Genomic DNA, 12,132 nt, shown 5'->3' with positions numbered 1-12,132 from the left:
GGGGACCCCAACATTCTCAGCCAGGGACCCCACCTGCCACCAGGCCGGGGGGTGTTGGTGCTGTGCCGCTGGGGAGGGTCCACTAGGGCTGCCACAATGGGCCCCCACAGTGGCTGGAGACAGCACAGAGACAGAAACGGGGGGACTGAGGCCCACAGGAGAAGTTCCTCTCCCAGGGCACCCGAGTGAGGGCAGTGCGGGGCAGGGACTCAGGGTGAGCGCGGGGAAACTGCTCCCCTTTGGCCTTGGCTGCCCCCCACTGTGCCCTCTCTCCACCAGACGTGGGGAAGGGCGGTGAGCCGCACGCCCTGCTGGCACCAGGCCTGGGGCTTGGAGTCCTCCTCCGTCCCAGGGCACAGCTCACCTCCGCCCCAAGGCCAAGGTCACAGATCTCAAGTTTGGAGAGCCCCACTTGGGGCCAGCTCCCGAGGGCAGTTGGCACAGACCTGCCCTGTCCCCAGCTCCCGTTGTGCAGCCAGCCCAGGAAGCAGCTCCAATGCCCATCTCAGAGGGTCCGGGCCAGTCCAGAGAGGGTCAGCGCCTGCTCAAGGCCACGGGCACATCCACACTGGTGCATAACTGGAAGCTGGCCAAGCCCTCCCGGCCAGGCGCCAGGCCGCCCAGCAGCGCGTGGTGAACAGGAGAGGGAGCCCGGGCCATCACGTGGTCACTTTCTTTATTGTGGTGGCTCAGACCCCACGGGGAGAGGGGTGCAGGTCCCCACCCCCATGTTCCCACTCCCACGGCGCCCGCCCTGCCCGAGCCGAGGGCACGGGTCCTGCAACCGGCCAGGCGGCTCACTCAGGGGTCTTGCTTTTGCTCCTCAGGGACCAGACCCTGGACAAGCTGAACTTGGACTTCTTCTTCTGGTCCCCGCTGCTCTTCTGGAGGTCTGGGGGTGGGGGGTGGACACTGAGGACACTTGCCACCTCTCAGCCACTGCCCCTGCCACGTATATCCCTCCTGCCCTCCCGTCGAAGCCCTCCCTGGGCCCCCAGAGCCTGGAAGAAGCCGGGTCCCGACAGCAGCCCTGACCCTCTGCCCTCCCTCGTGGGAACCGCCTCGGTGCCTGCCGTTAGGGCACCCGCCGGCCCGGGCACCCCCCTCATCCTGACCACATGGTCAGGGGCTGCCTCTTGGCCCCACCAAATGACGGGAAGCTTGCTCCCTTGGCGTGAGCCTTCCTGTCTGTCCTCAGGCTGCATCTGCCCTACGGGTCCTGGCCCCCACCCCTCCCACCTCTGCCCCGGCCCCCCATTACCCAGACTCTGGATCATGTTCTGCAGCATCTCGTCCTCCTCTTGCTCTCTGGAACAGGAGCCGGGCGGCAGTGAGCGGCCTGCCTGCGGGGACTCATACCCGAGCCCCCAGCCCATCTGACACCAAGGCAGTGCCTGCCCTTACTGGGCCCGGACCCTCCTCGGTGGCACGGGGACATGAGGGCCCTGGGAGGGCCTGGACCAGGGCTCCCTCAGCTCACTTAACCCATTCAACAAACTTGGCCACAGACTTTGTGGCCTTGACGGGTCCCTCATTTACACATGGGGACAGGGACGCCCCTGGGGATGGTCACAAAGCCGGCAGCCCAGTGCAGCTCCAGGAGACACAGGTGGCTGGGGGTATTTAAGGAAAAATAAAATCTAAAGTTCCGTTCCCCTGTTGCACGGCTCACAGTGAGCCACTTGCATTACAGAATGTTCCAGCAGCAGGTGCTGACCACTGATGGGTCAGGGAACACAGGGTCGAGGGGCTTTGTCGGGGACACCCTCTAAGACAGGCTGCCTGGCTGGGTCGGCCCTCGGCCTCAGGGCCCCCCGCCCCCGCAGAATGCACTGGCGGCCGGGGGGGGGGTGGTTCTTGCTCCTCCGTGCTGATGGCAGGGAGAGGCTCTGCGCATGAGGTGACCAGCCAAGGGCCGGCAGGGGGCAGCTGGGGTTCTGGCACGCCCCCACCTGGGCCCCAAGGCGCTGCCCTCACCTGAGCCGGTCCTCCTCCAGGACATCCACGATGTTGCTCCGGTCCTCCACCGTGCTGATGTACTGGCGCAGCAGATCCTCCTCGCGCTGCTGGTCCTGGAGGGACTTCAGACCCTCTGCAGGGACAGCCCGCCTTCAGCAGCAGCCCTGCCGCCCCACCCTGCTCAGGGACACAGTGTCCCCACCCCCCAAGGGTCGGCCTCCTCCCCCGGAGGTGGGGGAAGGGTCTGCCCATCTGCCAACGCTGGATGGACGGATGGACGGGTGGACGGGTGGACGGGTAGGTGAACGAACGAATGAATGAATGAATGAATGAGTGGAAGAACGGCCAGATCAGACTCCGAGCGCCACTGCCCCGTCACACAGCAGGAAGGTAGAGCTGGGACTGCCAGGCCCTCAGCCCCACCATCCACAACACCCACAGGCTGTGCTGGTCAGGCCTGCACAGTCCCCAGTCTGCAAGCACAGAGAGGCTGAGTACCCTGGCCAAGGACACACAGCCTGGAGGGGAGACGCTGAGACTCGACCCTGGGCAACCGTCAGCCTTTCCTGAGGGTGGCCGCCCAGGCGGCTGCTGGGAGGAGAGCCCGCACCCACATCACCCCGGGGCTGAGCGCCCCCCTCCCCCAGCCACGGTTCCCCCAGGGTGGGCGGGACGCACTGGGCTTGGCCATCAGCTGACGCAGCTCCCCGTCCAGGTCCAACTGCTGCTCCACCAGGCGCTGGTCCCTGGCCCTGCCGAGGTGACGCAGGCGTGAGGCCCGGCTCGCCTGGCTGGCCGCCCCCATGCCTGAGCCCGGCGGGCGCCGAGAGGAGGCGGCCGTCCAGGAGAGGACCCTCCGGGCAGAGGTGGAGCGGCTGGACCCCTCACTTGTACATCAGCTCCAACTCCTGCCGCAGCAGTAGCTGCTTCTCGTGGATGAGCTGGAACCAGTCCACCATGAGGGCGTCCTCGGAGGCATCTGCAGAGAGGGGGCGCCGGGATGGGTCAGGCCAGGGTGGCCCCAGGGGGAACCTGGCTGAGGCCGGGCCGGGGCACTGGGCAGGGCGTCGGCTCACCCCCCTCGGCGGCGCGAAGACGCTTCTCCAGCTCCACGCCCCTGAGCTCCAGGGCGTCCAGCTGGCTCTCGATGTTCTCCATGTGCCTCTGGATCTCTTCCGGGGGCATGTAGTCAGGGTGCAGCTGGGGACAAAGGGCCGGTGAGGGGCCGTGGGAGATGCCGGGCCATGCCCTGGAGGGCTGTGCTCCCGGCCCACCTGCGCCCTGGCCTACTCACCCTGGCACGGTTGGTCACTGCCTTGCTGGGTGGAGCGGAGATACCAGCCGAGGCCAAGGGCCTCCCTGCTGAGGGCAAGACAGGTCTCCTGGGCCTGGGGGCCCAAAGCTGCCAAAGCTGCGCCGACCCCACCCCGCCTCTCCGGCAGCCCTGTCCCCCCCCAGCTGTGCCCCGCTGGTGCCCAAAGCCAAAGCTCACAGACAGATCCAGGCACCATCCCCACTGGCCTCCATGCCCCCCAGGTCAGCAACCCAGGCACCCCAAGAGCAAACGCTCCCCCATCACCAGGTAGATAGGAGCAGGGAACCCTGTCTGGTCCTCCCTTCCCTACTGGTGGGCAAGGGTTCTGGAACGGGGTCCTCCAGGCCCCCCGCCCCACCCCAAGCCAAGCCTGGCCGCCCGAGGGTGCTCCCCTGCATGGTCTCCCTCCGCTCTGAGCCCCGTAAGCTCCTCATCCCCCTGCAAACCCCACCAGACGCCCCCTCCTCAGATGAGCCCCTTCGTCTCCAGCCCAGCTAGAAATGGGGGCTGGGGTCTTGGGGCTGACCTGGTTTGTCCTGAGCAGACAGCTTCCCTTTCTCCTCTTCCTTCCAGCTCTGGGCTGGGACTTCCTGCCCCGAGGGCTCCGAACGAAGCCAGTTGGCAGAAACGTCCAGGCTGGCAGAGACGGCCAGCTTCCTGCGGTGGGATCGGGACGGGGAGGCGGCTGCCCGAGGGCAGGGGACAGGGCCACATGTCAAGCCGGCAGATCTGGTGTCCTCCCCTCAACTGCTTCCCTAAGCGGGGGCCACCGGCCAACACAGGGTCAGTCCTCACAGCCCCGTGCCCACGTCCGCCCAGGAAGGCCAGTGTCTGCATCCTCGACAACACAGGGGCAAACGAGTCCAGTGGGCCGGAGACCGGCTCAAGGCCACGCAGGAAGTGACGTGAGGGCTGGACATGGGTCCGGGGGTGGCAGAGTGTGCTGGAAACAGCCACACGCACGTGCAAGCATAAAGGCACACACATGCACACACACACTCACGCCCAGGCTGCCACCCCGGACTCCAACCCCTCCAGCACCACTGGGCCGCGTTCCCGGGGCCGGGCATCTGGAGCCCCCGGGTGCCCACCCGGCATTACCTGAGGGGCTGGGCCCGGGGCTAGCTGTGCCCGCTGTCCTGTCAGGCTGAAGAGGAGTCGGGGGGACGCGGGCGGGCCCCTCGGAGCTCCCACGGACCCTCCCAGGTGCCTCACCCATCCGAGGCTCTGACCTAGACAGAGGGCAGGAGGTCAGCTGAGGGAAGGATGGGCTGCCCCCACCCCCAGGTGCAGACAACCTGAGGCAGGGAAGGAGCGCATGGTGCCTGACCGGTGGTGACCCTCCTAGAGCACAGGTGTGTGTTCCCGCGAGTGCTCACCTCTGTGGGTGTGAGCACCAGCTCAGGTCCTCACAGCTGGTGCAGGACCCGCGTCTGCTGCCCGCCCCAGGCCACGCACTGCTACGGTGCACACAGGGCGGCCAGTGTGATTGTCCCCCCGTCACTCAGGCCGGTGTGACTGCCCCCCCCAAGTGACTCAGGCCGGTGTGACCACCCCCCCCCGTGACTCAGGCCGGTGTGACTGCCCCCCGTCACTCAGGCCGGTGTGACTGTCCCCCCCCAGTGACTCAGGTGGTGTGACTGTCTCCTGTCACTCAGGTGGTGTGACTGCCCCCCGTCACTCAGGTTGGTGCGAACTGGTTTCTGCCACTACTGCTGAAAGGTCCGAGCAGATGTGCACACATCCCTCCCGTGGGTGTGTCAGGCAGTCCATGTGTGTGCCATTATTTACCTGCAAGCATCTGGTGAGCACCTACTGTATGCCTGACCCTATGCCAACCCTCAGACTCCATGAGCACAAAGCCACAGACCCAGGTGCAGGTTCAGGGAAGCCCCCCGCCCCAGAGCCCCATCTCCCCTCCCCTCACCTCTCAGCAGGGCTTTTCTTCTCCACGGGCTTCAGGCGGGCCCTCCATCCTGCTGGCCCGTCCTCCTGGCCTTCCTGGGGGCTGGCACTCGCACCTAGGCGGGGGCAGGGACACAGGTCATGGGGGGGGGGTGTTCCGGGTGGAGGGGTCTGCTGGGAAAGACTGGACCTCACCCACCTCCACCCCAACTTCCTGCAGCCAGCTCCTCTCAAATACCCGCACGGCCAGCCCGGCCCACAGGAAAGAGTCGGGCTGGGGGTCGGGCTGAGGACTTCAAGCCTGCGCTATGTGTGCCCGGGGCCATTGCTCCCCTCTCTGGGCCTCAACTTCCCCTGCTGCCAAACGGGTGAGGGTGAGGCCAGGTGAGCCCCGTGGATGCTGAGTGCCTGTGCGTCTGTGGGGTGGATGGCTAAGCCGGGACAGCCCGTCCGCAGGCCTCCTTGGCTCAGAACAGAGTGGCTTTCGTGTCAGGGGCTCAACCAAGGGAAAGATCTTGGTAAAACACTCTGCATGGGGTATTCTCTGAGCCCAGCTCAGTAACGCCAGGGTACCCCTAAGAGACACCCGGGTGCCCAGAAAAAGCCTATTCCACAATTACCCCGAAAAGTGTACACAACAGTGCCTGGAACAGGAGGCCACGAAACTGTAGCAAGCGGTCGGAGGGGACTCCGGGAGGGGCCCAGGCCCAGGGGGCTCCAGGACACAAGGGGCCCTGGGGTACCATCGTTAGGGCAGAGCAGGAAGGACAGACACACAGGAACCGTGGACGCAAAATGCCAGGGGAGAGGGGGTGAGGCCGCGACCAGGGCAAAGCAGGAGAGGAGTAACGGATGCCCTGGCATCGTCTCCAGAGTGACACTGACGGCCGGGGTCACGGGGCCTCAGCAAGAAGGGCTGGCAGGGCAGGCGGGCGGCAAACAGTGCCCAGAAAGCTGCGCCACCCCCAAGAGACATCCGCCACCCCAAAACTGAAGTCAGGCAGACCGGGGAGAGCGAGGACCAGGGGGTGGTGTGACGCAGGTGACACAGGACAGGCACCCAGCGCCGGCGAGCCCCGGAGCCGGGCAGGAACTGGCCAATCACTGCAGAACCACAGGCCAGGGAGCAGAGCGGCCACCCCCTGCACCCTGAGCCCCACTCCCCACCCCACCCCTGCTCCAGGGGAGCTCTCACCCTTTGCCAGGGGGGCCTCCGGCTTCAGCCTGGAGCTGGCACCTGAGGATACGGGCGGGCTCTTCCTGCCTGCCTGGGGTGATGTGGATGCCCGTGAGGTGGTGCCCACTCTCAGGGGGGCTGGTAGCTCAGTCCTCGCAGGGGGGCTAAGGGCCTGGGGGGATGCCACCCGTGACAGCTTGGCTGATGGACTTGCTTGTGGCCCTTCGGTTCTGGTATGGGATTTCAGAGCAGGGGAGGGCCTATGGGTGAGAGCATAGGCATCAGGCGCAGGTGGACCCAGGAGCCCTTCCCGCCATGACCCCCAGGCAGAAGCCCCTCAGCCTCCCCTGGCAGCTGATTCCTAACTTCCACCCTCCTGAGGGAGACAGACAGCCCCTCCGGGGGACAGGCCACGGGCACCCACTTCCGGCACAGGTGTATATGGCACCTGACTTTACCTTCCCGTGTAACTCGGGCGTGGGCTGAGATTAAAATGCCCCCAAAACACACCATGCATGGGGTGTGGGGAGGGGCTACACCCACAGCCCCTCCCTTTTCCATCCACCTGCCCAGAAGCACCTGGGATTTACTGTGGAAGCCCCGCCCAGAGCCGGGGGCCCGCCTAGCCCCATCTAAGCAACATGCGAGAGGCCTCCACACAGGCAGCCCAACACCAGCCATCTGGCATCCTCTTGGGCACACATGTGTGCAGGAAGCAGGGCCGCCGGCTCCTAGTAGGGCCCAGGGCAGGGGGCTGGGACCTCTCCAAGCCAGAGTAGCTCCTCCATGTGCCCCATGCTCCCTAGGAAACCAATCTCTCCCTCCTGCTTTTCCCGGCTGTCTGGGTGCACGGTGACCAGGAGGAGCAGCTCCCGGCCCCAGGGCAGACGCCCCGCTGGGCCCCCCCAGAGAGCCCTCACAGCCATGCAGCCTCAGCCCCCGGTGCCCGGGACACCCCCAGGCCTGGAGTGGCAGGGCAGGCTCGCTCTCCCGGGGCACCATCAGCTGATCCAACCAGGCGGGGCAGCTCTAAGCCAGAATGCTCCCCCAAAATAAGGGGCTGCCTGAGGCAGCAGGCACAGCATTGTCAGCCAGCCTGGTGTGCTATCTCCTTACTCATGGGCCACTGTAGTATGGTGAATGGTGTCTCCCCCCCCAATTCACGTCCACTCGGAAGCCCAGAGCATGGCCTTATTTGGAAACAGGGTCTTTGCAGACGTAATCAAATGACTTCCTCCTGGATTAGGGTGGCCCTAAGTCCAGTGACGGGTGTCCTTATAAGAGACAGAAGAGTAGAGGACACAGACACAGAGAAATTCAGGTGACCCTGGAAGCTGAGATGGAGGGTGTGGCCCCAAGCAACGAACATGAGGCCACCAGGAGCTGGACGAGGCAGGAAGGACCCTCCACGAGCACCCTCCGAGGGAGTGCGGCCCTGCCCGCCTCGGGTTTGGCCTTCTGGCCTCCAGAACTGGGAGAGAACAATGTTCTGTCGGTGGAGCCCCCAGTGTGTGGTGCTCTGTCCCAGCAGCCTCAGCACACTGCTGCAGGGACCCTCCATCCCTCAGGGCCCGCTCCGAGTCCAGCGTGCCGAGGGCACCGCACTGGGTAGGCAGTGCCACATAGGACCGGGCAGGGGGGCGGCGATGAGCTCCGCCTGGGTCAAACGGGAGGACACTGGGACCTCTCACAGCCTCTGGTTCCCCGTCTATAAAACGGGTATCCTCTGTGTGTGCCACATAGCGGCTCCAGGGAGCAGCATCTGTGCCCCCGAGAGTGTGTCCACCACAGCTTTATGGGACACCGGCGTCCCCTCCTGCTGACCACCGGGCACTCTGGGTCCCGTCTCATTCCCAATTCCCAGATGAGGAAGCTGAGGCTGGGGAGCCTCCTCAGCTGCCCCCGACCCCACCCACACCCCCACCCACCTGTCAGGCGCCTGGGCACCAGTGTCCCCGAGCCTGGGAAGGGCCTTCAGGAGGCAGCTCAGCGCCTGCTCCCTGCTGCTGTCCCCAGAAGGTGCATCCGCAGGAGCTGGGGCCCTGCCAGCTGGGCCAGGGCTGGGGGCAGCTCCAGGAGTCTGGAAGAACCTCTCCCGGGCCTGCTGTATCTTGGAGGCTGACGGGGTCCAGTCTGGGGTGTCTGCTGGGCCTGGAGACGCTGGGCCCACACTGACCTTGGTCTGGGGGGCTGCTGCTTGGGGGGTCACCCGGCCTTGCAGGGTGGCCGGGCGAGAGTCCGGGGCACTCGGTTTCAGGGCAGGACGGGGGCTGACTGCTGCCGTGTCCCGGGCCAGCGATGACCAGCCTGCTGGGGAGCTGTTGTCCACACGCATGCTGGCTTTGCCACCCTGGAGGCCTGCCAAGAACCTGGGCCCGGGTGGGGTCCCCGCGTGGACATGGGAGGAGGCAGGGGCCAGAGGATGAGCTGGAGTGGGGACACCTTTGGCAGCTGAGCTGCTCACCACCGGCTCCCGGGCCTCTGGCCTGGCTTTTGGCCCTGTGTCTCGGAGCCCATTTGCCTCCTGGGCCTTCCATGGGGCACTGGGCAGCTTGGAGTCTGAGGGCACGGCCCCTGGTTGTCGGGGGGCTGGGCCCCGCCACGTGGGGCTTGCAGAGGCGGCCTCGGGGTGGTGGCTGGAACATACGAAGACGCCGGGCTCGCCGGTGGGCCTATAGGCCCCAGAGTGCAGCGTGCTGGAGCATTGTTTACACCTGGCACAGAGCAGAGGCAGACCGGTGAGGGCGCTCCAGGCTGGTGTGCGCTCCCCATTCACTCACACTCCCAGGCACACACACCCATGCAGCCCTGTGTCTGCACGTGTGGCGGTCGACTCACTCAACAAACACCTCTCCTCACGCTCATCAGTCATTTTGAGTAACAGACTCCACAAGGACCTTATTAGGGGCACAGACACCCAGTGTCTGTACCTGTCAGCACATGCACACAGGTGCACACTCACGCACGGGCATGTGCACATGCATGCACACACACAGGCACACGCACACATGGGCACACACACACACACGCCCCACCTGAAGCAGCTCCGGTGGTAGAGCTCCCCGTCAGCCAAGTGTCGCTGCACGAGGTGCACGTGCTTGCCACAGACCCCACAGGTGCTGCTGACGGAGCCGCTCACGGAGGCCTGGCCCTTGGGAAGGGTACCGGCTGACATTTCTGAGCCCCGCCCCCCCACAGGCCTCCCTCCTGACAGCTGCCCCATCAGCGGGCGAGAAGATCCCACTTTACATAAAGACCAGGAAACCGAGGTCCCGAGGGGAGCAGCCTGCCAGGCGCAGCCAGGAGGGCCCGTGCCCAGGCTGGCTGGACTCCAAGTTCAGGGTCTGCAGCCCAGCCCCAGGAGAGGGCCCAGGGGCCTGACCTCGGGGGCCTGGGGGCACCGGGGACAGATTCCCGCGCTCCTGGGGCCACCTGAGGGGCAGCAGTCCTAAGACCAGGCCAGGGTTAGCTCCCAACGCTCGAACAGCAGGGGGCGCCCGACCCCAGCATATCACCCGTCTCCATCCCCCACCTCTGAAAGCGGGGGTACCCCAACGCCCCCGGCAGGCGGCAGGCGGGAAGGACACACTCAGAATTCTTTCCTGGCCCACCCAGAAGGGAGGGGCAGGAGGCCAGAAAGTTCTGGGTTCAGGGTCCCAGCTCTGCTCGGCCTGCACCACCTCCCTGGGCTTCCCTTATCTATCTGCACAATGGGGATCCTATCCGAACCGTGCAGAATTGAAGGAGCCTGTGGAGCCAATCCTCATGAACGGCGGCTGAGGCCGTGCCCAGGAGCCAAGGGAACCCCCATCCCAGGTGGTGCAGAGGTCACTGTCGGTCCCAAGGCTGGAGGGAAGGCGGGGCTAGGGTGCTTACGGTCTTCAGCAGGAGACCCCCTGAGCTCCTGTCCTTCCACTGGACGGCGGGGTTTGTGCTGGTGGGAGACAGTGGCGGCCGCTTGGCTGGAGTGGGTGAGGGCCTGGCCAGCTGGGATGGGGCCTTCTTCCCGGACGGTTCCTCGTCGGAGTCTGACGGGGGTCTCTTGATACCAGCCATGCCCCCAACTGGCATGAGACAAAGTGGGGTCAGGCTCTGAAAGCATCTGGGGCCACCCCTGGCCAGGGTCCCCCGCAGGAGGGAGGGGCGGCTCCCGCTGTCTGGGGACACGGGAGGGGCCGCCGGGAGCGACCACAGGCGCACATTCCCAGCAGGGGCCTGACCTCACACATACCCCCCTCCCCTCCGGCTCTGAGAGCCCCGATGTGGGGTCAGGGAAGTGGAACTTTTCTGTTTCTCCACAAAGTGGAAATATCAAGGCGGGGCTGGTCCTGTGCCCAGAGTGATTCCGGGGATTTCTAAGGCCTGGATGAGGAATGTGGCGGGGAGGGGAAGTGGCTGAGCTTCGGGGTGCACAAAGCAGCCAGAAAAAAAGCCCCTTGGGCCTATCCTCCACCCACCTGCCCTGCCTGGAGGCCCCACCCTGCTAGGGCCAGCCTGGTGTCTATAAGGCCAAAGGTCAGGACCAAACGGGGGGGGGCCCCCCCCTGGAGCCAGGCCAGGGAGCCCACACGGGGTCTGCAAAACTGCCTGAGGCAAGAGTTGTGGGCACAGGCTCGAGGGGTGCAGATGGGCAAACTGAGGCCAAGAGTGCAAGGAGAGGCAAAATCTGGGGGCATCCGTTCAGTGGACAGGTGGTGTGGGGACCTATGGGGTCTGGACCCGTGCTCATCACGTGCAGCAGCATGGGGGGGCGGGGTCCGCTACCCCGGGGAGGAGGCCACGGCTCAGGGGGCCCCGCACATGTGGCACCAGAAGGGCCTTCCTGCCTGCTTCCTGCCCTGCCGGGCAAGCGCTAAAAACTGCTGTTGAGCTGGCGGGGGGCGTCGCGGAGGCCCGAGAGGGCAGGCCGTGCAAAGGCCAAGCAGAGACTCACTGGGGGAGCGTCCGTGGAAGTAGTTATAGTACTGAGACACATAGGTCAGAATGCTCAGCCGGTCTGGCACCTTCAGGGCCACCATGTCCTCGGCGTCCAGCAGGGCTGGGATGCCCAGCTTCTCCTCAGCCACATGGAAGGCCTGGGGGAACGCTCAGCATGGGTGGGCTGGGGGACACCCCCTCCTCCTTCTCTGCCGGGAAGGAAGCCAGACACCCGCTCGGGCCCACAAAAGTCTGGGTTCAAGGTTTGCGCTCGGCTCAGGCTGCATGACCTCCCTGAGCCTCAGTTTCCCAATCTAAACAGGGACCATATCCTTACCACGCAGGGTTGAAGGAGCTGGGGAGCCAGTCCCTGCCGTGGCCAGCCTGGCGTCGCCTGCCTGCCAGTGCCCGTCCCTCACCTGACGATCCTCAAGCCCCCATCTGCACCCTTCCCCTAAATTGCTGAGATGCCCACACCACGTCTGAGGTAGACACCTCAGTCTTCATGTATCCAAAACGGGGTTCCAGGAGTGACCTTCCCGCCATGCTAAGGCCAAAGGCCTCAAATCTCCTTTGACTCCCCTTCAAAACAAATCCAGAATCTGACTTCCTGCTGCCACCATCACCCCCTAGCCCCCCACTCCGCTGTCAACACAGAGCCTGTGGACCTGGAGCCCTCCCAGCACAGCAACCCTCCGAGAGGAGGCCAAGCGCTTCCCACGCCCGGCCTGCCCTCACTCTGCTCCGGCCGCCCCCACTCTGCTCCCGCTGCACCCCCACTGTTCCCCCCGGGCCCCCCCTCTGCTGCGCCGCCCCCACTCTGCTCCCGCTGCACCCCCACTGTTCCCCCCGGGCCCCC

General features: G+C 65.6%; 1 protein-coding gene across 4 annotated transcripts in view; it reads right to left on the bottom strand.

Moving 5' to 3' along the window:
• Positions 1 to 659: 659 nt before the first annotated feature.
• The window catches only part of MICALL2 (MICAL like 2), a 19,868-nt gene continuing 8,395 nt past the window's right edge, over positions 660 to 12,132 (bottom strand). For 2 of the 4 annotated variants that reach the window (XM_025863776.2, XM_073886280.1), the window contains exons 3-17: positions 11,290 to 11,431; positions 10,233 to 10,420; positions 9,392 to 9,507; positions 8,285 to 9,070; positions 6,375 to 6,616; positions 5,202 to 5,295; positions 4,376 to 4,506; positions 3,801 to 3,959; positions 3,254 to 3,321; positions 3,036 to 3,159; positions 2,848 to 2,938; positions 2,638 to 2,711; positions 1,978 to 2,092; positions 1,262 to 1,308; positions 660 to 892 (exon numbers count right to left, since the gene is read on the bottom strand). In XM_025863776.2, the coding sequence (XP_025719561.2) occupies positions 798 to 892; positions 1,262 to 1,308; positions 1,978 to 2,092; positions 2,638 to 2,711; positions 2,848 to 2,938; positions 3,036 to 3,159; positions 3,254 to 3,321; positions 3,801 to 3,959; positions 4,376 to 4,506; positions 5,202 to 5,295; positions 6,375 to 6,616; positions 8,285 to 9,070; positions 9,392 to 9,507; positions 10,233 to 10,420; positions 11,290 to 11,431 (2,472 nt within the window). In that variant the 3' untranslated portion in view covers positions 660 to 797. The remainder of the gene's footprint in view (positions 893 to 1,261; positions 1,309 to 1,977; positions 2,093 to 2,637; positions 2,712 to 2,847; positions 2,939 to 3,035; positions 3,160 to 3,253; positions 3,322 to 3,800; positions 3,960 to 4,375; positions 4,507 to 5,201; positions 5,296 to 6,374; positions 6,617 to 8,284; positions 9,071 to 9,391; positions 9,508 to 10,232; positions 10,421 to 11,289; positions 11,432 to 12,132) is intronic. The other 2 variants (XM_025863777.2, XM_025863780.2) reach the window with 2 other exon arrangements.

This window comes from Callorhinus ursinus, unplaced genomic scaffold (assembly GCF_003265705.2).
Source record: "Callorhinus ursinus isolate GAN/ISIS: 27379988/994484 unplaced genomic scaffold, GSC_fseal_2.0 scaffold70, whole genome shotgun sequence".
NCBI lineage: Eukaryota > Metazoa > Chordata > Mammalia > Carnivora > Otariidae > Callorhinus > Callorhinus ursinus.
The sequence above is the reverse complement of the archived record's forward strand: the minus strand, read 5'-3'. Positions and strand labels throughout refer to the sequence as shown.